Source organism: Corvus hawaiiensis, chromosome 2, assembly GCF_020740725.1.
Source record: "Corvus hawaiiensis isolate bCorHaw1 chromosome 2, bCorHaw1.pri.cur, whole genome shotgun sequence".
Taxonomy (NCBI): domain Eukaryota; kingdom Metazoa; phylum Chordata; class Aves; order Passeriformes; family Corvidae; genus Corvus; species Corvus hawaiiensis.
This window is the reverse complement of record NC_063214.1, coordinates 98,143,783-98,169,071: the sequence shown is the minus strand read 5'-3', so window position 1 is coordinate 98,169,071 and position 25,289 is coordinate 98,143,783. Positions and strand designations below refer to the sequence as shown.

The 25,289-nt window shown below is 43.9% G+C and overlaps 1 protein-coding gene across 4 annotated transcripts in view; it reads right to left on the bottom strand.

Annotated features, from left to right (window-relative positions):
- Positions 1–112: 112 nt before the first annotated feature.
- CARS2 (cysteinyl-tRNA synthetase 2, mitochondrial) overlaps positions 113–25,289 on the bottom strand; it is a 44,350-nt gene continuing 19,173 nt past the window's right edge. For 3 of the 4 annotated variants that reach the window (XM_048328217.1, XM_048328226.1, XM_048328239.1), the window contains 9 exons: positions 24,619–24,748; positions 22,191–22,324; positions 19,082–19,149; positions 16,347–16,413; positions 11,581–11,719; positions 9,486–9,609; positions 7,485–7,583; positions 3,853–4,113; positions 113–1,108 (listed from right to left, as the gene is read on the bottom strand). In XM_048328217.1, the coding sequence (XP_048184174.1) occupies positions 1,034–1,108; positions 3,853–4,113; positions 7,485–7,583; positions 9,486–9,609; positions 11,581–11,719; positions 16,347–16,413; positions 19,082–19,149; positions 22,191–22,324; positions 24,619–24,748 (1,097 nt within the window). In that variant the 3' untranslated portion in view covers positions 113–1,033. Of the gene's footprint in view, positions 1,109–2,899; positions 3,127–3,852; positions 4,114–7,484; positions 7,584–9,485; positions 9,610–11,580; positions 11,720–16,346; positions 16,414–19,081; positions 19,150–22,190; positions 22,325–24,618; positions 24,749–25,289 lie in introns of all 4 variants that reach the window. The other variant, XR_007208159.1, reaches the window with a different exon arrangement.

The following is a 25,289-nucleotide window of genomic DNA, read 5'->3' as shown; positions in this document are numbered from 1 at the left end:
CTCGAGCACATGTACAATACCAGCTGTGTCAAATAAGCACCTGCCCCAGTGCTGATGAAGTGACAGCCCACGCTTCTCTGGAAGTACAGCTAATGGAGAAAGGCAGCAGAAAAACAGCTACACATTTTATTCTCAGTATAAAAGAAAGCGTTTATCTTTTTGAACAGATACTTTGAAAACACACAGGTGCCTTGTAGATGAACCCAGGTTCTTGGTTTTTATGTTTTCATAAATTGATTTAAGGGAAGTGCAGGTACCAGGTAAGTACCAGCCCCATATCAACACAGGCCTTAGAGCACAGGTCACCTCAGGTGTAAGAGAGGCTTCTGCACCTCTGCCCACAGCCACAGCAGCCAGGGCCAGCAAAAAGGTAACTGAACAGGTGAAAAGTAAACATACTAATTTTATCTTCCCACCTCTGGAGAGAGCCTGAGCATGCTGCACTCCCAGTGCTAGAGCCATCTCCATGTATTCAGTGCAGAAGCAAACAGAAGATACCAAGCCTTACAGGTAACTGGATACCATCATATTGCAGGTGAAGGTTTCACAGGACCAAAGCAGCACCACTGCAATATGGAAATAATTCAAGGTTAAAAGTATCCCCCACTGCTATGTCTGAGAGGAATAGAATTCTTAAACCAACAGGTATAAAATAAATTGTTTTCACCTTAAAGACAGGCCTAAGTTCTTGCCTCTGCCTTCACTATGTTTAAATTCCGTGTCAGGTCACCAACACAGCAGGGTGAGGGCAGATCACAGCGTGCCTGGGGCTGGGGCAGCTCCTGCAGTAGAACAGACCCATGTCTGTGCAAGTCAGTGCAGCTGCTCCCATGCTGCCTTGTATTCTGGATGCTTCCACCACCTGTGCTGCAAGGCCTGTATTTATTTACCAAGCAGTAGTGCCAACAGTTTTGCTCAAATTACACGCTATCATTTTTAGCCATTCTGTTCAACAGATTTTATTTTGAAAGAATTAGTATTTACAATAGTTGCCAAAGAAGCTGAAATAAAAAACAAGTCCAAGGATGAAGGATCAGCTTTTTTTCTCAGTCTGCTTCTCTGTCTGCCCTCCTTCCACAATCTCCCAGGTTGAAACAGCAGCTCTGTCCTGTAAGAAAAAGTAAGCAGGTCAATCTCACCAGTCTGGATCACAGCTTTTAACCAAGATTCACTCAGCAGAGCTATTCATCCAGTGGCAATACAATCTCACAGGAATGCCACTGCTACTAATAATGCTCACAGCTGTAAAACAAAACTAGACAATTTTTTGCAGCTCAGAGGGAAGAAATACACAGTAGAAATGTCACCTCTTCAGCATGGGATGCTGCAGAGGGGTGTAGCCTCTCACGTGAGTAGCTTCTGCTCAACACATGCAGTTGTATTTTCAAGTCTCACGGGCTCATGTTCCTGAAAAAACACACTCAATACGTAAGAACATACTGCTGAATGTGTTTGATCTTCTGAACTCAGGACAGAAGCCTGTTGATTTTAGTATCTGTAATGAGATACTGTCATACTTTTGAAAGGCAATATTACAGCTAAATTGAACATTCTATTTAAAACCAGCTGTTTGATTGCAGTGGTTGAAAATAAAAGTTAATCTGAACATTGACACATGATAACATTCCATGAGTGCTGACTCATGACAGTGGGTGGAAATGTTGAAATTTTTTTTTAACATTAAAATGAAAACTTTCTGATGCCTAAATACCTAATTACTACATTTCACTTAGTAGCATAGCTTCCAAGCATGCTACAATGCCAAGAAAAGACACATGGATTTTTTTAATCAGTCTGTTGCAAGTTATGTAACTTCAGCCAGCATCCTTTGCGTTGAGCAACCTGACAGACGAAACCAGAGTAGGGAAATCACAAGCTAGAACCTGAAGGAGAAATTACCCTTTCTACAAAGCTGATTTTAAAGGAATTTAAGCTTCGACTTGAGCCACCCCCTCCCTGCCCTGCCTCAAACCAGACGGGTTCCTGGTTTGCACTGGGTGGAGCTGAGGCTTGTCTGCTTCATCTGTTCCACTGCTTTTCCTTCAGCACATGTACTTGAGAAGTTGCTGGCTTGCTTGAGCCTCGCATGACAGAGGGCAGCATGCTGGCAGAGGCATTAATGAATGCACAGTGTGAGGCTCAAAAGTTTTGTGTAAATGAGAGGCTGGGTAGAAATGAGAAATTCAAGTAACTTCCTCAAGCACTTATTAGGCAAGCAGGACCCCTGTTAGGGGCTGTTTTACTGGGGCGTTTTTGGCATCAGCTGACCCAGCCAGGCAGACTCATGATGAGCAAGAGGGTGGGGAGAGCCCTGCTTTGTGTAGGCCATGCCTTGTTGCGCATGTGCTTTGGTGAGCCTGTGGGAGGAACTGCAGAGCTGCACCACTCAGTTTAAGGACTCTTTGGGATCTGCAAAAGCAAGGTGTGAGCAAACTTCACAGCACCCCCTGGGATACTTTCACAGTATCAGCAAAAAAAGCAGGAGTTCAGCTTTGGATGCTTGCTATGTGTGCTTGTAAGTGCATGTGTGCTTTGTCTTCTGAAGCAATCTATTCTGGGACATATTATGCTGACCTTCAGGTTATTACAAATTTTTTTTAATAAATGGAATGGTTTGAATCCTGGCTAATTTGTGGGGTTTTCAAATGTAAATCCCTTTAAAAGCAAACCAAAACAAATCTGTGAAAGGATGGAGGTGGGGCTGCAGCATTTTTCCAATAGATGAAAAGGCAGGCTGCTTCTTCAAGACTTTGTCTCAGCACAGTTGTTTGGATTTGCAAACTTGCTTGACAGATGAGTTTAGTGGGGATTTACAAACAAGTTAGAGGAAGCAGATGTTCCAGCTTCCCTTTCCTTTCACAGCTGCAGCTCAGCACCACCACCACGCTCTGGCCCTCACCCTGGTTTGTGTCGGCGCGCTCGCTGTCATCTGAGAGAGGAGAGCGCCGACCACGCTCCGCTGTAACAGGAGCGCTGACGAGTCACAGCCCTCACGCTCGGCAGCTGCAGCGGATGTGTGCTGTCACTCCCTGATGTCACTGTGCTTTCCATCCTCCCACTGGTAAAACCATGGAACCAGACTTGCCAGGATCAGTTCCCAAGCAAAGGAAAAATGAGCAGCATAAACTGGATGGAGGGAGAGAATGTGGAGGATTATTCTGTGCACAAGGAGCAACACTGACCCTCGCCTCATGGAGGCAAGAAGGGCAGTGACCAAGAGGAAGTGGAAGAAGCAGCACTTTAAAGAAGTAATGCAGCTCCCTGGAACCAGGAGGAGGCAGTAATGCCATAGAGGGTCTTCTCTCAAGCCAGAGATGCCACTGAGATAATGGAAAGGAACACTGGCATTAGGTGTAGGCTAAAAGTAGAAAGCAGGATGGAGAGAGGAGTGGTACAGGAATTGGGCAAAGCCCCTGTGGCTCAGGAACAGTTGGGAATGAAGCTGCTGAAGATGGAAGAGGCTTTCTCATGGAGACTTATTTTGGGTGGGGAGGATAGAAGGAAGGCCTTATTTTCACAAGTCATCTCGGTTTACTTCCCAGTTCCTTTGCAATCTTTTTTAAGACTCCACACATTACTCACAGCCTTCCTTCTGAATTAACTTGGGCAACTTAGGGATTTCTGAATATTATGGGATTTTCAGTGGCTTGCATGGAGACACCAGGCTGAAGGGGAGCAGAAGAGAAGGCAGCAGCATAGCCAGACAAGGGCTTGACTTTCACCTCCTGCTACTGCAGTCACACATGGAGCAGAGCACACCACCACAAGCTGCTGAAGGGGAATGAAGGACAAAAATAAGTGTTGTCTTAAAAAGTGACTGAGACTCTCACAAAGAGGGTTACTCTCTTCTACCTTTATGTGGATTCCAAAGGCAGCAAGGTCTCCACGCAGACTGTCACAAGCCTCCAAGAGGGGTTTTCTCTCGCGCATTAGCTGCTTCCTCTTTTCCTTCTGCTCCTGTTTGGGTTCCTTGGCTCCCGCCGCACCCTCTCCTGGCACAGCGTCTGCTGCTTCCGGCAGAGCCAGCGCGTAATGACGGACCTTCGTGCGGAACCTCACCAGCTCCTCAATGACACTGGAGAGCACTGCAGACTTGTCTGCTCCCACAGGCACCTAGAAATCAAACACGGGGCTTTACAAACATCTGAGAATGATATTAAAAAAATCAACCCCATCTCCGTAGCAATGTGAGGCCTTATCACCTCTCTTGGTTGTGCATCTTCCATATATTGGTAGAATTAAAATGTCACCATCTCACTAATGCTGGACAAAAAGTGGAGTCACACTTGGAAGTAGTTCACCATGTTCCTGCACAAGAAAGCTTTTACCTTGGAGCAGAGTGCTCTCACATGAACACAACACACTGCATAACCCAAGTGGGGAACTCATCGCCACAGGAAACCTCCAAGATGCCAGAAGCGTGCATAACTTAAAAAGGGATCAGACAAGCTGATGTAAGAAAGGCCTGGCAACAGGAATCCAACACAGCAAGGGAAGCCTAGCCACCAGTTCAGACAGCTCCTTGGCTGTAAAAGTCCAAAGACAGAGAATACATCAGCCCTTTACTCTGTACCTCCAGACCGCCTTCAAGAAACACAAACCCAGAAAAATAAGTACTTTGGCTTTAAGTCTCTAGTCTATCCTATCCTTTCCCTTTCATCTACAGAAAACCTTCCCAAATCCACAGAACTTTCATCTGATCCATATTACCCAAAGTTTCAGCCACTCAAAAAATCCTGACAGAGCTGCAGCTACTGCACACAGGGTGTTGTGGGTATTTCCTGGCTGTAGTTGAGCCCCTTCCTCCCCTCAGCCACCTCCAAGCTTCCTTGGCCTCCTCTGGCTTGGCAGGAGTCTCGCTGGTCAATGCCTCAGGAAGGGAACAGACTCACTCCTCCTACAGAGCCCTGCCCAACAGCTGCCAGGACGGGAGCTTGGGAGTCAGCTGAAGAGGAAGGCCACTCCTCAGCAGTGGCACAGCCAGGCTCCTGGTCTCGCTCTTGGCAGAGAGACCATCCCTGTTTCTCATTAGAGGCAAACTCCCAAGGGGGAGGAAAAGGACAAACCTCCAACAAACAAGAGAACACCAGTGTGGTGTTTTATCACTGTGACATGAGAGCGGGAGCACAAAGCGCACCAAGGCCGGGGGCGAAGCTCCTGGCAGCAACATCATCTGGGAGAGGAAGAGCAGCTGAGTAATTAAAGCCAGAGGGGACTGGGTTTAGTCAGTGAATGGCAGGATGGGAATGAAAGGGAGCAGAGTTTCAGAGGTCACTGACAAACAAAAAGGGGCAGGAGGAGGAGGTGACAGGGAAGCTATTGAAGATAAGAGTGTGAAATGCAGCAAATTCCCCAAGCTTTCAAAACATGTAACCATACCAAAGAAAAAGTTTATGAGATTGAAGAAGATAATAAATCTAAGTGCCAGAAATGCTCCATAGTAACGTGTGCCAGGATAAATACTTAAATACAGAAGGGAAAGACATGATGATGGGAGCAAGAAACATGCCTCTACAAACACCGTTGCAAGAGTTCAAACCAGACACCTACTGGAGTGAAAGCCTTCAAAAGGAGGAGCAGCTTTAGGAGATGAACTGATCTGATTTCCACGTAAAACACTGTGCAGCCTCTCAGGGCTGATCCCAAATTTCTGGCCCTTGCTTACTCCACAGAGTGGCCTCGGCTGCACCTGCAATACACTCAACACTCTGCATGCTTTGGCAGAGCAAAAGCTTCCCAGCTCTAAAACAGGCATGATAGTTTTCATTCATCACCTTTCCAGAGGGATTCATCTTACCTCCCTGTGGATAAGATCTTCTCTTGCCAATGCAGAGAAAGAGACAGGCGGTCTTATTGTACACAGCCACCAGACTGAGATGAGCTATCCCCACCAAAGACTTCAGAAGCACAGGCAGCTACATTAGACTGTAAGGCTGACCAGCTGAGATGAATCCCAGCCCAGGAGCAAGACAGACCCACAGGCCATATGCAAACATCCAAATGAGGGGGCCCAAACACCACTCCCTGTATCCTCTGCACTGTTAGCACAGCAGTGTCCAGGCCAGGCAGCCCTCTCCCACACAGCACACACACCAGGAACCACTGTGGTCAGGAACTGCTCCTGGCAAGCTGCATGCCTGGGGCTACCTGGCTAAGGGGCAAGAAAGGGTGGATGCTGGGTTGTTGTGGCTGGTCTCAGGGTCAGGAAACAATTCTTACACCATTTTGTTTACTAAATTGTGGTAACTCATGGACCTTTCTGATGAAGATTTTGACAGATTTACTGGAAGGTGAAAGAGCAGAGGAACAGAGAAGAGTCTGATCAGTTGCTCCTTTCTTGCCTGTGTATCTCAGACCAGCATCTACTGCTGATCCTCCTGCCACAGAGAAAGGGACTAACACAGCCTACAACAAAGAAAAGCACTCAGATACTTGTTTCAGCAAAAATACAGGTGCAGCAGAAGCCTGCATACAGACAGCCCAGAATCTGGAGGAATGACTTTGCCATCCAACAAACAAAGAAATTTAAGTGTTTAGTATGCCACTACAAAATAACATGCAAACCACAGGCTATGAGGAGTAACACGCAGCCAAATCACATCCAGCCACTGTTTTGAAAGAACTTTTGGGAGAAAATCCATGGAGGTAAACTAAATATATGCATTTACTGCCATACTGCCTGATTTTCAAAGGACGAAAATTGTTATTTACATTCTTATTCTTTTCTCCCCCTCCCCAAAATAAATTTTTGCAGAACAGTTTCTCTACAGAAAGTTTTCCACTACTGTGCATTCAGCTCCATATTTGAGCAGTAGAGGAGCAAAGAACAGCCTGCTATTCTCCAACACCTTGTGTCATTTTAAATGCTCCCTTTCCATACATCAGGATATCACCTCCATATTGATGACTCTCCTTCCCATTCAGTACTTTGCTTTGAGCTTTTCTCTCCCTTTTTTTTCTCTCCCCATTACTATCTTTCCAAGAACTAGTTATGTAAGGGCCCCATCCCCAACTCACTGTCCTCCCCTCCCCATACCTCAAAGCAGAGCAGCCCCTCTCCCTGGCTTTCTGCAGAGGAGTGGGACCCCTCACAATTGCAAATATTTGCACAGCTATCAAAGCCAGCCTGAATGCAACTATCTGGGAGAAGAGGAAAAGCTGGGGCAAAGCCAGACACATAACAGGACAATTTAAAGGCCTCCAATGCTAACTTTTTCTTGTTTCCTTCCTCAGTCTTTCATTTCCACAGCACAATTGGTGCAGAAGTCACACGGGAGTATCCAAGAACTAAAAAGCCCACACTTTGTTCCACCTGCTTCTACACTCTCCTAAAACATCACAGGAGAAACTGCAAGAGGTGCAGAAAGGTTTACTAAAACCATAAATAACTTTGTTACATTTGATGCTTTCAGAAAGCATTCTATGAAACATAACACTGGGGCTGCTACCATATACTAGAACACATAGAAGATATATTTCATTACCTGTCTTTCTCCGAAGGACATCCCAAGGGCATTGAAAAAGCCTTCTATATAGGAAATAATGCTTCCATACACAACAGAGCTTCTAGGAGATCCAGCATCCTGTTTAGAAAACACTCAAAAGAGATTGTCCAGTCAATACGTATTACAGAACCCAGCATCTCTCTGTAGCCTAGTCCACAAGGGAAAACTATTACTAATTATATAGATCTACCTCCACCAGAGCACCTGCCCAGACAGGCAATCTTACAGAGATATAAAAGCACCTCACAGAACAAAGGGAAGGGATTTAAGTAAACGAGGGAAGAGCTTATCACCAGCCTGCGCAGCGAGGAGAAGAGATGTGTGAAGCTGCCACACATTACATGTGTGCAGTAAATTAGAACTAAAAGTAGCACTTCTGGGCATGAGAGGGCTGTGTGTATGGAAACAAAATTAAAAGAACAAAATCCCAGATTCATGGGTACCTAGAATGCAAAAGATTAAAAAGAAATAATTCTTTGAGTATCTTATTGATTTGATCCATGTGGAGACCGCTTTGAGATAGCATATGGCATTTTGTCATGCCCTGGTAGCACCAGCAATCAGCAGCAATAAAATAAGGATTAAATGACAGACTGAAGAGCAATTTAAGGGACTAACCCTTGCCTAAAAAATAAGAGTGATGACATGCACAAGCAAATCTGCAGCTAGTACTGGATTTTATCTGACATCTTCATTAGGGCCTGAGATAAGCCATAGTCTAAAATGTATAGGAAGATCTGAACTGGGAGGAGCTGGAGCAGGCCACTGGGAGAAAGGAATAGGAGTGTGCCATCTAATGTGAGAAACATTTAGCAGGAACGCTAAAGAGAGGAGTAAGTAGTCATGTGGATTTACTCACAGTTCTTAAGGAGAAAAACTACACTCACAGCCATAAAGAGGGAACACTCCAGACAGCTGGGCTGTACCCAGATAAGCTCCACCACCCCAACCAGAAATCTGTGTCAGCTGCCCCATCCCATTCTCAACAGAATGACTGACAGGAGGAATTCAGAGAGAACAAGCAGTGACTGACAAAATGAGGGTACTTTTATCTAGGAGTGGTAATGCCATTACAGATCCCTGCTGCAAAGTGTTTCAGGTCAGGGATTTGCTCAGAGTGTCATTTTGTAAAGATAAGGCTAAGGACAGAATTTACAGCAAATGCCAAGACAGGACCAGAAGGAGGCAGGATTTCTAAACCAACAGACTAATTCTCTCTTAAAACCAGTTACTACCATGTACACATTTCTTTTACTGCACAAACATGGTGAACATGATGACACCAGCACTCATGGAGCACAGCAACAAGGCTGAGATGCTCGCCTTGAGTGACAAAGGGAGCTGTTGGTAAATGGAGAACCCAGAAGTGCTTCAGATAGTGTTTATTGCTCAAGTCTTGTCCTTACCAGATGCTTTCTTTGTGCCAGCATGAGAGATTTTTAACAGGGTCTTAATGTGCCAAAAGCCATCTGAAGACAGACTCATGCAGGAATGCTGATGCCAGTTACAGTCTGCTGACAGCAGAAACCATTCGGTCCCCAGCGCCGAACTCGCCACCAAGACTGCCCAGTGCACCTGGGGCCGCCAGCCAGAGCCCCTGCAGCAACCACCCCCACCACCACTTCCCAGTTTAGCTTAATGTCTGTGCATGGATATTTAGCAAAGAAGCAGGTGAAGAACACAGAACCAGCAAAAAAATTAGCAGCATGTCACAACGGCTTCAGGCCTTTCAAAAACCTTAGATATAAATAATATAGGGCAGCAGGAAAGAAACATCCTCTGGACACAACGAAGCACAAAACAATAGCCATGCACAATTCCTGTGATAGGGTCAGGACAAATGGGCTCCATTAAGGTCAACAATTTATGGAGCTTTGTTTCTGCTGGTTTCTTATGTGAACAATAAACTAATCTGTCTGCATTAAGCAGTAGGACAGTGGACAGCTGTCATTTTCTGATCTCTGTATCCTAATGGGTTACCTTAGTAACAGCCTTAAGCTGTCTGTTGCCATGGTGAATGAGGTCCATAATTGCTGCAACAGCCCTGGAGGTGTCAAAGTCATCTGCAAACGCAGCCTTCACGGTTACTTTTGTGTTGGCTAGCCTTCAAGAAGAAAAGGTAACATTTAAGATAAGACAAACAAGATGCCAGCAGTATGCTGAATTCATCAGCCATTCAGCCAGAGGGAGGCATCGAAAGGACACTGCCATCTCCGTCCCAGCTGTCCTGTGATGGGCAGTGCTACACTCATCAGGGAGAATACATCTTTCTGCTGTGAAGGGAAAAACTTGATGCATGTAAAAATCTGAAGTGTTACATCCATTCAATACATAGACATCGTTAATCAGAGGGGCCAACAACAACACAGCAGTTTGCCTTAAATCATTTAAAAACAGATGGAAAATGAGGCTGATATTAAGCACATCAAAGATCTTACTGAGTTCTGCTTTTTTTTCCAGCAGCCCATTTATCATGCTAACAGCATGCTTCTCTTCCAGAGGCACATCACAGGCAGCACTCCAGTGCTAGGCAAGAAAGCTGTCCTGGTGTTGGCCAAGAATCCTGTTATAAGGATCTGACTCTCAACCAAGCACTGTGGTGCTTCCTCCTTTCTCAGGAGAGCCCAATCCCAAGGGACTCCACTCACCATGGCCCAGATGGAAAGGTCCAGTGGGACCATTTGTGTAACAGTGCCAAAAGCCAGCGGGCAATCAGCACTGATCACCACAGAACCAGTGCCACCAGCTGCAGCCACTTGGAGAGGGAGCTGAGGAGAGCAGCAAGGATAAATGGGGAGCTTCAAACAGCTGCTGTCAGCGTGCTCCCATCAACAGCCAGGCAAACCAGAGCTCCACCGTGCTGGCCCAAGGATGCCATTTCCCAATAGAGCTCAAGGAGCAGGCTCAGCTGGGGAGCCTCAAGCTATCCTAGCATCTCTGGAGCTCTCCGTATTTTGCCTGTTTCTGAATGGTTTTGCCCGGAATGCCTACCTTCCCTCAGATCCTGGACGGCTGCTGCTCTAATTCATTCCTCCCAACACCTTCCCCTGCAAGCTTCCCCCTCTCCACTGAGTATCTAACACTTTGCTAATTAAGAGCTTTGTTTCATTTTGGTTGTTTTTACACCTAGGGATACACAAGTTGTGCCCTCCCACACATCCCCTGCTGATTATCCATTTCAACTTCCTCATGCCTCTCAACTTTATCTTGCACCAACAGATCTCCTGCTGAAGGATTTGCTTTTGCCAAATACTACAGCAAGTTAATGCAACTCCACTTTCCTGTGATGTGCTCCAGTGCCCCTTGAAACCCTCACTCAGTGCAGCCACAAGCTTCCCCAGCAGTGAGGTGCCTGAGCCACAAGGAAGCTGCCCCTCACCTCTACAGGCTGTCTCACCTCTGATTCTAGAGCCCAGAGCTGCCTGCACTAACCTTGCTTCAGGGCACTCAATGCCCCTCCTACCCTGACTCCAGAGCACCATGCTCGTGCTCTCAGCTTTGCACCCAACACACAGCACATCTCAGTCCTGAAGATAATCTGGTTTTCACAACAGACTCCAAAGGACTCTCCTCACCATTGTAAGGGTCACAACAACTGTAATGTCTTCCTTCCCTGTGACATCCCTGCCCATGGCAAATCTCTCAGCAGCCCCTTCTCTCCTCTGCTGCACACCACAGTGCCAGCCAGCTGGATTACAAATTCACATGCCCGAGGTGTATCACTTCTTCTCCAGTCGCTACTGCCCAGCTCTACTTACAAACTGGGGAGCCTCACTACTGCCATAGCTTTGCCTCCTACATCGCTCACAAGGGGCAAAGATGCTTGTGTTAGGACAGGCACACTGGATAAGTAACAGAGATTTTAAAAACACAATGAACTGAGTGTAGCAGACTATGAGCAAAAACAGCTGGCTAGAAAGAGAATTAAAAAAAACCCTGCCCTTGGTTTTTGGGCTGGGAGGGAGGACTGCTGCCTAGTCCTTCTTGTCCTGCTTCTTAAACAGAACCTCTGAGCCTGTCAGCGAACTACTGCTCAGATAATCACCATCTTTTAAGATACAGGAGGTGCACTTACCTTTCCCACAATATGTCTTCTCTAACAGGGTCACACACCAGCTGTCCTTTTATATAAGCATTTGCATCTCTAATAAATGAGGAGATCGCCTGAAGAAGGTTCTTTGCATCTTCCATGCTCTCATCACTAAATTCTACCGCTAAGGAAAAAAGAAATTAAGGCATTATGATGGAGAGAATGTTGTCTGTCATACATAGGAACAGTATTTGGAGACAAAGGAGAAGTTTGTTATTATATGTATAGCAAACTTCTTACAATTAATTGCACACTTAATTAAAAGCTCCATTCTTCATGCACACCAGGTGAACTAAATCAATACAAAAGACAATCACTACATATGACAAAGTATAACCTACTGGAAAAAGTATCAAACTGATTGAAAAAGTTGCATCTGAAAGTTTACTGAAGCAATCACTATTTGACTTTAATTTTTTTCCTTTATTGAATCTTTCTGCAAGGTTATCAATCCAAAGCATTAAGATTTAATAGACTTCTAAGCATTCCCCCAGATTTAAGATGGCAACACCTACCTCTAATTTTGTGCCTATTCTAATTTAGGTAGACACAATCTGTATTTGGAGACCTCCAAAGAGGCCTAACCCTCACCACTGACTGTTGAAAGGGCTGCTTCACCAACATCTAAAATCTAGATGAACCTAAAATTTGTGGACTAGCTCCTAAACAAATCCCTCACAATATCAAAGCTAAACTGACCATATCATTTTGAGAAAGCTATTTGTAGAGAAAATACAAATTGCTTAAACTCATACGGGCATGTCTAGGGTGGGATTCATCACACTCAACTCACACACATCAAAGCCTCTTATGGCCACTGGAAAGAAAGATAAAACCTCAAGGTAAATGAGCCCTTGTATCCAAAGCTGAGCTCTGCTTTACAATGAGATGTGCTGTACAGGAACCCTACAGTGCTCCTCTTCCACCAGCTGCAGAAACATCAGACATCTCCACTGCATTCAGGGGGACTTTAGCTTTGGCAGGCAATTTCACTTTAGGAACTTCCAGCATCCACTCCTGCTGGTAGGAGTTCAGCAGACTCCTCTCGCCTTGCCTTCGCCCTCAGAAGTGCAGGTGCCAGACTAGCTCCTTGTCACTTTTACTGGGAATTGCTATCAGTGAGAGACTTTTCTTTATTTGTACAGTAATGTGCAACTTTCTGTAGAAGAGTTCTTGGACCCCACACAAGAGAGCTCACCTGGCTTCAGTGGAAGTTGTGTCCACCCAGGCCAGGCCTAAGTTTGAATGCCTTCCTTCCCCAGTATCACACCAGAGCCATTCATAGCCAGTGCAGTATTGCCTCACCATCATATACCTGACCTCTGCCATAAGGTACATCCAAACCACAGCTTCCAGCATATTCTTAATCTCCTCAGCACTGAGCATCACCCACAGTTTGCACAGAAATCTCACCTCTGGCCCTGCTCATGTTACATCCAACTGCTTTGCAGAATTACCCAAAGCTGCCCAGACAGACTCTTTAGAGCAGACAGTCTTACCAAGAGGGCAGATCTAAGAGGGCAAAAGCAGCCAGATGTGAGACCTGATCTCAGTTCCACTAGCCTAAATCCTAAGGAAGCCTAAGTGTTTAAACAGACTTTCCACAGGATTTACCCCTGTGTAGCAAAGGCATAAGTCTGAACCTGTATTCGTCAGATTTTTCACTTGTGTGTAATTAAAAATCTGCATTATTGCCTCATTAACGCTGGTTTTAAAATTAAGCTTTACTCAACTTTCAAAAATGTACAGACCTCTACGACACAGTGAGACACTGAGAGCATTTACATACACTAGGATTACTCGATTAACCTCGTTGTGAGAATTCTGCAAGGAATACTTGATAAAAGTTTATCCTGATGAAGCCTACTTTGATTCAAGCTGTTCCTCATCCCCAATTCAGGGCGTACTCCTAAACCACTGCCTGCTGGCACTGCAAACCCACAGCGCAGCACAGGCAAGCCCGGCCCTATAAACCTTCACTATGCTCCCTGCTCCTTCCCTCCTTTGCCACTGAGGGCATCACCAATGCATCATCAAATTACAGTACATTTATTAGCACCACCAAGTAATTAGACACCAGAGGGGTCAAAATATTGCAGTTCACTCAGGTTCACAAAATCACCAGAGCATTTCTGCTGACCAGGAGAGTGTTCTGGAGACACAACCCCACTGCCTGTGCCTCACAGCAGAGTCCCACAGGGCTTCGGAGATGGCACTTCTCCTTTCAAGCTGCACCCAGAAGCAGCTGGCACTTTGGTGGAGGGTCACCATGCTGCTGCCTCAGGTACCTAGGAACCATTTTCCCAACAGCCTCAGGTGTGCCACAGGGTGGTGATTCAGGCCAAGAAGGGAACAGCCAGAGGCACCAGCCAAAGCAAAAGACCCAGATAATCACCACTGCCCCCAGAGCTCAGCTTCACCCCAAGGAGTTCTGCCCCACCACCTTGAGCAGGCAGAGAGGGCAATGAAGCAGAGACCCCGTGCAGAAACACATTATGGAAGGATGATAAAAGGCTCTTCTCTCTGACTTTTCTCCTCTTCCCCACAAGCAAGGCATCCAGCTTTATCCTCCGGACTCCACTCCCATGAAACACATGCACCTCCCTGCACACACCCCTTCAACCCTTGCTCCTCCAAGGCTGGGGCACTCTGGAATCACATTTGTCTCTGTTTGTGCCTGTTAGCACACACACATACAGGGGCTGGCCCAGACAACAAAAAAGGCCCATTCCAAGCCCAAGAAACCACAGTATCAAGCATGAGCCATTCCCAACTGTCAGGTGCTGCCTTCATCCCCATGCCTACAAAGATCTTTTACAGGCTCAATCCAATGTGTGTGGTACCATCTGACCCCCAAACCCAGATTTTACTAAAGGCTTTCTTTAGTAGGCAGGGATGGCAGGAACCATCACCCATGGGTCTAGGCTATAAAAACCTTTTAAGAAACAAGCAGGAGGTGCTTGGGATCTCACTTCTAATAAAAATATGAGCAGACAGCAAGATGAGAAGGAGTGCAGTGAACTTGTGTTTAGACCAAAGTGAATTGATAGCAGGGACACAAGCTGACAGGCAGCACAATAAATACCTGGCTCAGCAGAGACCAACTCTGGCTCCTTATTGGGAAGCTAATAATACACATGGCCTCGTAAGGCAGAGATGGCAAGAGCAGACTTCTGAGCAACCCTTACCTGCCAACTGGCTTACTGGCACTATACTCTCATGTAACTCCACCATATCCTTTCATCAAAGCCACCCACATCCACACAGGTAGCACTCTTCTTTTACTTCAGGAAGGCGTTTATCCCAGAAGTAATGCAAAAAGCAGAGGTTCAAATGCAGCTAGCTGACAGGGAGTGAAGAAAGCCTGCAGGTAGCCCTCCACTGCAGGGCTCCAGTGCCATTCCTCGTCCTGAGGCAAGCTTAGAAACTACCAGACATTCAGTGCTTGTTTACATGTCAAACATATATATATATATATGATAGTGTAGTAGGTGTTAGTCTTATCTCCTCTTTTGTTTTAAACACACATTTGTTCATGACTCCCAGGTGCCCCCAGCCAGGGAGCCACTTAAGTGTACACAAGGTATTTCATCTCCTAAAAGAGGAAATCAGCCAAGTGTGCCACTGCCCTGTAGCATCATCCAAAAACAGCCAGGCATGCCACCAACCCACTGCCTGCCCCAAACAGGATGCTGTTCTGCAGCAGACCTTCCAACTGGATTCACTCCTCTCTTTCTATCACAGTGGAGGTCAGAAGTTAATAACCACCTCTCTCTTTACTATCCCATGCTTTGAAATTCTGCAGGGATATATTACATTCCTGATGCCTTCAGCTGTCCTAGGAGAGGGAGGATCCACCAGGAAGATCACATGGGTGGCTCCTGCAAGGCAGCTAGAGGTATTAACAAGCAGAAAGACTTCTCAGTCCAATGACTGCATGTGTACAAGGGCTGGCAGCACACTGACAGGCATGAGCAATGCCCCAGAGCCTTGACCACACCAGCTCTTGCAGTCACACTGCTACAGGTGCTTTATCCAAGGCAGCTAGAGGCCCACTGAAACACCACAGCAGCTGCTGACCCATGCTCCACCCGTCCCTTGCCGTGCCAGGACAGCCAACAAGCCAGGTGACCCAACATTGGTTAAGGAACTACCATCTGCTGAAAAAAGCAGGGAAGCTGACAAAATCTCCCACACCTCTCCCCACCAGCAGAGAGATGATCTGCCAGGCTAAGATGATCATTAGGTTATTATGTGCTGGTGTAAGCGAGCTGCACTGCACCACAGAACTGCCTGAACACTCAGGCACTGCACAGGACAAAAATGGTAACATAGCAGGGAGATAAAAAATTATTAGCCAGCCCTCATCATACCCTACAGGAATATAAGCCAAAGCACATCTAGGTATGTGTCCAAAACCAGCCGATTGTGACTGCAATACAAGTAACTACAACAGATGCAAATCAGAGACAGAGGTAATTCATTAATTAAAAGTGCAATTAGCTGAGTCGCAACTAACTGCAGCTCAAGAAGGTATTTAGATGAATGGTTATGCACTGTGCTCAGTAAAGACAATATTCTAAAGGTGAGCCAAAGAGCAGCCCCACAGAGCACCACCAAAACCTTTCCACCCACTGGATTCCGGGAACCACACGCCCCGCAGGGAGAGCTCGCTCCGCCTCCGCATTGCCAGCTGGGAAGTGTGTGTGGAAAGCCACGCACACCTCAACAGGTAAGGGGCTTTTCCTTACCTGAGCTGTATCTGCCACGCAAACAAAACATTCTGAATTGATCTGATGAACATTTCTTCAGGAAATCCTAAACTCCATGCACAAAAAGACAGCTTTAGCATGGTATCAATTTCTCCAGGAGTTCTTCCACCCCCTTGCATTTCAAACTAACATGACAAATAACACATCTTTGCAGTTTAAGATAAGCATAAAGTCTTTAAACTCTAACACTGCTTTAAAACATAAACTAAGTAAAATTCAATTCCATATAAGATAGACGTGCATACATATATACAAGATATAAATATACACACAATGTCCAATATAGGACAATGAACATTACTTTGCAAATACCATCAAACATACACTGTATAAAGATCTTTGCAAAAAAACCCAAAATGAAATTATCAGACTAAGACTGGAATACAATCTTACAGAAAGGAAAGCTCCTGAGTTCTGCAAACTTTACCAAAAAAAAAAAAAAAAAAAAAAAAAAAAAAGACTTATTGGAAAAGAAAATGAGTGTACTTTTTCTGCAGGATTAGAATATGAAGAAACACAGGGAGTGAACAAAGATAAATCCTAGCCGTATAAGAATTATCTGTGTTAATCATGAAGCCTAATAAACACCACTCTAATATTTATCTAGCTTTACAAATAATTTACTCCAGTAAACAGTAAACTATTAGTATTACTACTAGTACAAATAATTTATATTAATAGTGTAAAGAACTATTTAAATGTTTTGAAGGTACACTGATAAAACATTCAATCACTTCCAACCCTGCTCTCAGCAAGGCTGGACACTGTGCAGATTGACTGTGACTATTGCACTTCTGCTTCTTTTTTTTTTTTTCTTTATTTGCAAACTGGTGATGATCACTGAAGTGCCACAAAAATCAAAAACTGTAAGAAGCCAGTACAAGTGAGAAAATATGGAAAGTGTCATTTGCTTAAATCTCACCTTTTGAAATAAGGCTTCTGCTACAAGACTAAACCAGCCTGAACACCGAAAAAAGCATCAGCAATGTGCCATCTCTCAAGTGAAAATAGAAATAATTGAGGCAATCAAAATCAAGAAATAATGATACTGATTGTTTTGGTGGGTGTTTTTTTGTTTATTGTGGGTTTTTAAAATAAAACTGGATATAAATGAGTGTACCCAATGTGCCCAGAAGCTTTACACTAATATACAGAGGTAGAACAATATGAGTACAATACAGAAGTAAATTCAAATTTGGGAAAGGACCATCCAAACTAGAACAAACAACTCCGCATTTCCTTAAAAACAGAGAACAGATGAAGTCTCACAGCTCTTTGAAAGCAGGTTGCTTGGCTTTGTGTTATCACAATCTCTTTGATTTTTGGGGTCAGAATTAATAGCTATTAAAAAAAGGAAAGAAAGAACTGAAGTAGGGTACAAGGGGGAGGGAAAACAGGGCAGCTGGATGCAGAACATGCAGGGCTGCTGTGCCCAGGCAACAGCCTGGGATGCAGGTAGCCACTAGCTGGACCAAGGGAAGATTCTGGACAGACCTCCGCTCTTTTGGCACAGGCATAAAACCTTCCATGTAGGGCTTAACTTTCAAGGTGCAAGGCAGCTGTATAGGAAAAAAATTGTTTCACTGGACTGAAAACTACTTCCAGGGAAGGATTAATACTTGTTAGCCGTGTGAAAGGGCAGACATGAAAAGCAGAGACCCACAAGGTAAGAGAGACAGGCCTGAAATCTTTGCTTCCTCAACACAAGCTGTGCCATCATGGGAGACATGGAGGGGAACATTTTTATATGTTGCTTTTAACTCCATGCACTGCATTTGTGGTAATTTCTCCACCCTGTCCACAACACCTGCTGAAACTCATGAGATTTCTGTGAAAATTGTGAGCTCCAGGGAAACAGGGCTTAACTGTACCCAGACAGCATCAGAAGACTTAAAAATAAAGCAGCTCATATTGAACTTTTTAAAGGGATTTTAATTAATTCTTCCAAGAGGGCAAAGGGGATCATATGTGCTGAAGCAGCTTCCCAAGCTTTGTCTGAAGGAAGGAAATCACCCTATTCCAGCAGTAGGCGTCAGCCATCACGGGAGCCACCCCAGCACCATGCACAGCTCTGTCATACATGGCAGAGAAACCCTGCTCTGCGCCACACCAAAGACCTGGGACACAGTGAAACAGCCATGTGGCTCGTGGGTACCAGAAGGCAAAGCTCTCTGTGCATCAGCAAGGTCACTGTATAAAAATAAAGGGTAATGGGAGACACCACTGCAATAGTGTGGTTCAGGATTGCCCAGTAGCTTCCTGATAAAACGCGGACACTATGTCCCATTTCACCTAAAGAAGGACAAGGAAAAATATCCACTCTTTTCCTAATCCATGCTTTTTCAAAGCATGAAGAATTTCTTAATATTCTATTAAGAATAGACAGATGAGAACTCATCACTACAGAACGGAATCATTCAGGTTGGAAAAGACTCCTGAGACTGTCGAGATCAACCACAAATCTACAGTGCAGGATCCTGGTACTGGCACAAACTCTGCTCCTACAAACACTTTCAGCTCAGCAAGATCCATCATTATAAGCAAACCCTGAATCTGAGCAGGTATCCTACATCCAGATCCACAGCAACAGATACATGAGTACTAGAGAAACACTGCAGCATAAGCACACACTCCTAAGTTTTCTCAAAAGAGGGCTGTAATTAGTATTTACATATTACAAACATACATTGCTTCAATGCAAACAAAGAAATTACCTTAATCGTTATGTAGTTTTTTAATGACTTTGACATTTTTTCTTGACTTCCTTTTACATGCAAATGCCCTATAGTAAAAAAAAGAAAGAAAAATAAATTAATCAAGATAAACAAGTGTGCTTCTGAATAGGGAGCAAATGAGAAAGACTGCACTGAGACACTGGAAATGTTGGAGGCAGCATATGCTATGATGGATATATGCCAACCATTTCAGTGCAATGGGTAACATTTTTCAATAGCTTTGCCTACAGTCCTGCACACCTCTCCATCCTCAAAACTTCCACTGGGTGAATTTTAAAATATATGCATTTAAATCATTTAAAAAAAAAAAAAACACCCCACCACCACCATGAGTCTCCCTGTCCAGAATTGACAATAAACTGATAAAAACAAGCAGCAAATACTTCAGTCTTCACAGGACAAGTACCTTACCTGTTACTCTTGACTTCTCAGAAGTATTTTAAGAAATATTTTCCAGTGATCTCACATTAAAAAAATCCTTAAAACTCAAACTTCTGTACTTATTACTTGCTGGTGGCTGTTAACTTTTTTTTTTTTACCCCGAAGTTTTATTGCACTGGTTCAAAATATCTTAAACGCAAAATGAATTTTCTGCACGTTCTCAACTTCTCCAGACTTGTGAGACTGAGAAAAAGCAGGGCGAGGGAGGGATGCAGCTACAGTGCCTAATTTGAATTAGTTTATTTTTAAAAGTGATCTCTGAGCACTGCTAGAACTTTCAATAGTCACATGGACCACTGCTTTGCAAGGCTGTAGCACAGGAAAAAGGTAGTAACACTGCATTTAAGAGAGTATGTAGAGCTTGGCTTTAGGATCGAAAGCTCTGATGAACAAAGACAGGAGAGGTATAGCCTGAGGTTGTCCTCTTCCAGGTCTCATCCATGTGAGCCACAGCAGTACCACTGATGGAAAACACCAATTATTCACAGCACCAGAGAGATGCCAAACATGCTGCTACTGAAAGACTACTCAGCATAATTTCAGAAATGTTGTTAAAAGCCCTAACAGGCTTCTCCTAATAAAAGGGTAATTCTGTAAGTTACCAACCACCCACAACTAACATGGGATTTTTAGGCACTTCTGTGGCCTGCAGCATCCAGCACTTAATCATGCTTTGAGGTAGATTTTTAAGCATAAACTTCTCTTGCTCTGTAATACCCTACAAGCACTGCGTTCTTTCACATTTGGCAACCCAGTGTTACCAACGCCTCAGAGTACTCCAGAAGGACAATGTGTGATCGTGCTCCTGCTTTTATGAGTGGTGGCAGAAATGGTATTTCTTGCTCAGCAGCCCGTGCAGCTGTCTGCATTTTGTGCTACTCACTGCACAGACCTGCTTTGCAGCCTTGCCTGAAAATCCCTTTCCTTCCACAAGTAGATAAAATCCCCATTACACTCATCTGGATACGAAAGCAACAAGCTCAGACCTGATAACTGGACCTGAAAAGCTCATGGTTTCACTTCTCAGCTGTTTCTGACAATGATTCAAAGCAGCAGGGACTCACCAGGAGAAGGCTACCTCCAGTCCTACCCTGACCACCTCGAAAATTAATTCTACACAACACACTCTGTGGAGAGTAGGAATGAATCAAAAGATCTATGGATGCAGAACCAGCTACAGCAACTACCCATGATAAAAAAATCTTGCTTTCATTGTCTGTCCTGCCTGCTAGCAGGTGAGGCCACTTTCACCACTGCATCTTTAAACTTGGGACACCCAACAAGCATATTCAGGCTGTCAGACACAGCTGGACACCTGCAGCTCTTTTGACTCAAGTAAAGCCCACAGCCAAAATTCTCCTGGGAGAAGGGGAAGAGCCTGGGTAGGATTACTTTTTCTCTTTTGCAAAGGTGCCTAAATATTGACTGATTTAACTTCAAGCAGCCAAGCTTAAAATAGTTGGATTGTGTTTTCCTAAAATGGTACCGGTAACATCTGAATTTGAATTAATATTCCTCTTTCAAGAGTTTCAGTACTTAGAGTGATTTCATTCAAGAATACAAAATACAAGGATTTTCGTAACTTCGGTTTGGCGCTCTTCCCAGAGTACAAGTAGTCTAAAAATAAAGTCCTCATAAGATTTATCCCCAGTGCAGGGATTTTCTTCCTCTAATGGGGATTGCTCCTCCAATTCTGAGCTGCTAAAATTCTGAAGTCTGTTAGCAGAATAAATTGTTTCTGAAGCTGATTCATTTGCCCTAAATAATTCACACCATCATCCTCCAGCAAGACTTTTTGTCTTTTAATTTTTTTTTTTTTTTTTTTTTTTTTTGGTTTAATTTAAATTACATTTAACGAATGTAATCTGTCAGCTCCTACAGAACCACAGTGTACAAACTGCCTTTGGAATTAAGTTCTCCCTTTTTTTTTTTATTGACTCCTCTTTTTTTAGCTAGTATCAAAAAATATTTCCCCTACAGTTTCAGTTCCAAGTTTGAAAAGCCAGATTCACTGGTTTTCAACAGAAGGCTCCACCTGGCAGTAACCAGTGCATCTCAGCAGAAGTGCAGAGGATTCCGCAGCGCCTTGGAAACAAAGCACACCCTGGAGGATGCACCAGCCTCTGGACAACTGCTATTGATTTACAGCAGGCTTTGCACTGGGAACTGAAACTAGAATTCAATATTCATCCCCAACAGTACAAATATATAAAAACGAAAGCTCATGTAATTCCTAGCATGTACCACAAGCTTAACTCTGCAGTTCTTCTACTCAGAGAAGCAGCTCCAAGAGTTCACAGAGACATCTTGCCCAAAATACTGATCACCAAAATAGAGACTGCATTTGATTCTGACTTTCTATTGACTTCAGCTGTCCATTCGGAACCACCATGACTGCAAGAGGAAGAACAAATGTCAAGGTTTCTATCAATGGGAACAGCACTAGAACCGTCAGCCAGTGATGTAGTTCAAAACACTGTACAGCACAAACTTCACTGAATGAAGCACTTTTGTGCAGAGGGAGCAAGGAGCAGTTCTGCATATTGCCAGGCAGTGTAACAAGTTTTCATAGCATAAAATGCCAAACCTAAAAACCCCAAACTGTTGTATTTGTACAGGCCTCTCAAGTGATCAATATTTTACTTACCAGAATGAAAAAAGTAATTCCCCCATTGCTCACACTGATGATACACCTCACACTGTGCAATTTCATTTTCATGATGAGGAAATGCAAGATCTATTCCACCGGTATGGATGTCCAGCTGCTTTCCAAACACTGCACTGTAACAATATTTTCCTGATCGGTAAGTAGAACACCACAAAAGCTTTTTGTAAAAAGAAATGCAGAAAAGAGTAAGATGAAACAACATAAATTTAAGTGTACAATTTAGTAACTGCAGTTTTAAAACAAGGTAACTGCAGTTTTAAAACAAGACCTTTACACATAACTTGGATACCAAAACTGCAGCAGAACTTGTATGGACAAGACCCCATATCTATTCCAAATTAGTTCTCCTTAGTAGAAGCAATTATTTTTCTAACTTAGTTTAAAGGATGGCAAGCAGGAAGTCTCCTTTCCTTGTTCTGCTACAGTTTCAGTATCAGACAGGTGCCTTTATCTGCACACCTAACAACTTCGAAGCAGCAAACATTTCTGCAAATTTGGTATTACTCTTCCTTATCTTGTACCTTTTCTGTAGGAATTCAGACAATAGTGTGTGCAGTCAGGTCAAGCTGGGCAGGTTAGCAACTTTATTTTCTTTACCTGTTAAACAAAGATTACACTTACAGCCTCACAGGGATGTAAGTCAATCTTAACTGCTCAGAAACCAGGCCTGCTCAAGCAGGGCAAGATGCAAGGCCTACAGACACACACACAGGCCTCCCACATGTTACCTTAACAAGGTGCTGCTGGTAGCTGGCTAAACATTAATACTTTGATTCCTTTTTGAGACAAAACACCATGCTGACACTGTGCCACATGATGGCTTTGCAGAAGCTATTGGGGAACAGGAGGAAAAGGCAAGGAGGAGAAGAGAGGAGGGAAGAAAGATGGGCTGTCACCATCTCCCAAGTTTATCCTTCTCTGCTCCTGCCTGCTTCAAAACCAGCTAAAGCACAAATCTGCCCAGGACTGACCCTCACCTTCCCTTGCGCCACCTACAGAGGAGCACTTGCTGTTTCCTCCAACAAAACCATTAAGAGCTGGAGAAAGGTGACAGACAGATCTGCCAAATGCTCAGGGACAGGAGGAGCTGCCCACGCCACCACAAGGGAAACTGCAGAGAGAAGATCAGACCTGAGGGAGTCAAAGCAGGGGATTCCCTCCTCCAGGGCTGCTCTAGAGACCAGAGACTCCTCATTCACCTTCGCAGACTTTTCAAAATTAATTCACCTAACTTAAAGTGCTTTGAGATACTTAGCAAAACAGACTAGAGCTAAATAAGTATTGCCTAACAATGGGCCTTCGACACCTGACTGGGACAGCAAATTGTTTTAGGTCACTTACCAAAGTAAGCTCTCCATTTTTCACAGTCCAAGATTACTACACTTATGCTCTCCATGGGTCAGCTTTTATTTACATGGCAGGAGCCTCATCCAGCCTCAGTAAAATACATTTTTACAGAAAAAAATGCAGACTACAAACAGCACTGCATTAGCAGACAGGCCATTTCGTAACTGACATTTCTTATCTGTGCACTTCTGTCCCAGGTTGTACATCAAACACAGCATGATTTTGTGCACTTTGACTGCTTTAAGAGCTGCCTCACTATGCTGCAACTATTTACAGACAGAAAATCACTTATAAACACTTTTCACAAGCAGGTAGAAATGACTAACAATCCTAGGTGCACCAAAAAAGCATATGAAAGAGAACCCTAAGGCAGCTGGTTCCACCTCCTTTCAGCTTTAGTTGAAAATTTAAGCTAAACAAGTTCAGATATAAACTATTTGTTATTAGCTTCCAAAAAAAGATCTGAGACTAGACCAAAACTAAGTACCACTACCAATCTTCCAGGAGAGAAGACTTTCTCCTGTTGTAAATTAAAAGCAAATTACATCAAACCAACTGCAAGCAAAACACTACTCAGCAAGAAAGCTGAATAACACTTAGATTATTAGCATGAACATCCACAGCTGCTGTTAAGATAAGGCCAGCAAGATCTCACAGAACAAGCTGGAATCCCATATCCTGTCCTCCTGACACAGCCTACATCCTGAACTAGGTCTGCTGGAGACTGCTAGAAGTGGAAGGGAAGTGAGTACCATAACTTTCATCAAACCTTTGGTCACTCAGTTCAAGTTAAAAGACTGCTAATCAACTGTGTGATCCTGCATTCCATATTCTAAGTACCAAGTCTGACTCAAGGTGGCAAAACATAGAGGCAGCTGTGACAGTAAGGTGAAGCAGAGTTTATCTGGGCCACATGTGACATCCCAAGTTGCATAAAATGGTCACATTAAAACCAGTACTATCTACTGACCAGAAAACACTTTCAATACTGCTGCTACTATTGTACTGTGACTGAAAACAAAAAATAGCATTAGATTTATTAAAATCCAAGAAATCTGACCTTGATATTGTGGAACACTCAATATGCCATCCAGGTCTTCCTTTTCCCCACGGAGAATTCCAAGATAGCTCTTGAGGCTTGGCAGCCTTCCACAGGGCAAAATCTTTACCATGTCGTTTATCAGAATCAACTGGCAAGAATAAGTGATTTGTTAATGGGATATGTCTCAAAGAAAAAAAATGACTAAATGAAAACAAGAGGAAATGTGTGTTTAGTGAACTACTCTGATTTTAATCCCCTTCGATCAACTTATTTCCACTACAACTTCCCTCCCTTCCCCCTTACACAGGGTTTCCAGTTGATCAATCAAGCGTTTGAAAAAAATAGTGTATTGAAATAGATTTCGACAAGCTACAAAGATTGACTCAAGATTCCTTAATACATCCTATCCTCCTTTTATCCTCCCCTGGTCTTCCTGGTTTTTCATTTATTTAGTTACATATCAGCCAGTTTCCCCAGGACAAACTGACTGCACTGCAGCAGAAAAGGTAATAAAACCAAACCAAAACCCACAAACAAACAAACACTTCACAATTTTTTCCTCTGGGACACAAGTACTTTGTGGTTTAGGTCTATAAAACAAAGTGCACAAAGTAAGAATCAAAACTGTTCTTGGATAGTAACGATTTTTCGGTACCATTTTCACCGATGAGTTCTCTACAAAGGTCTCC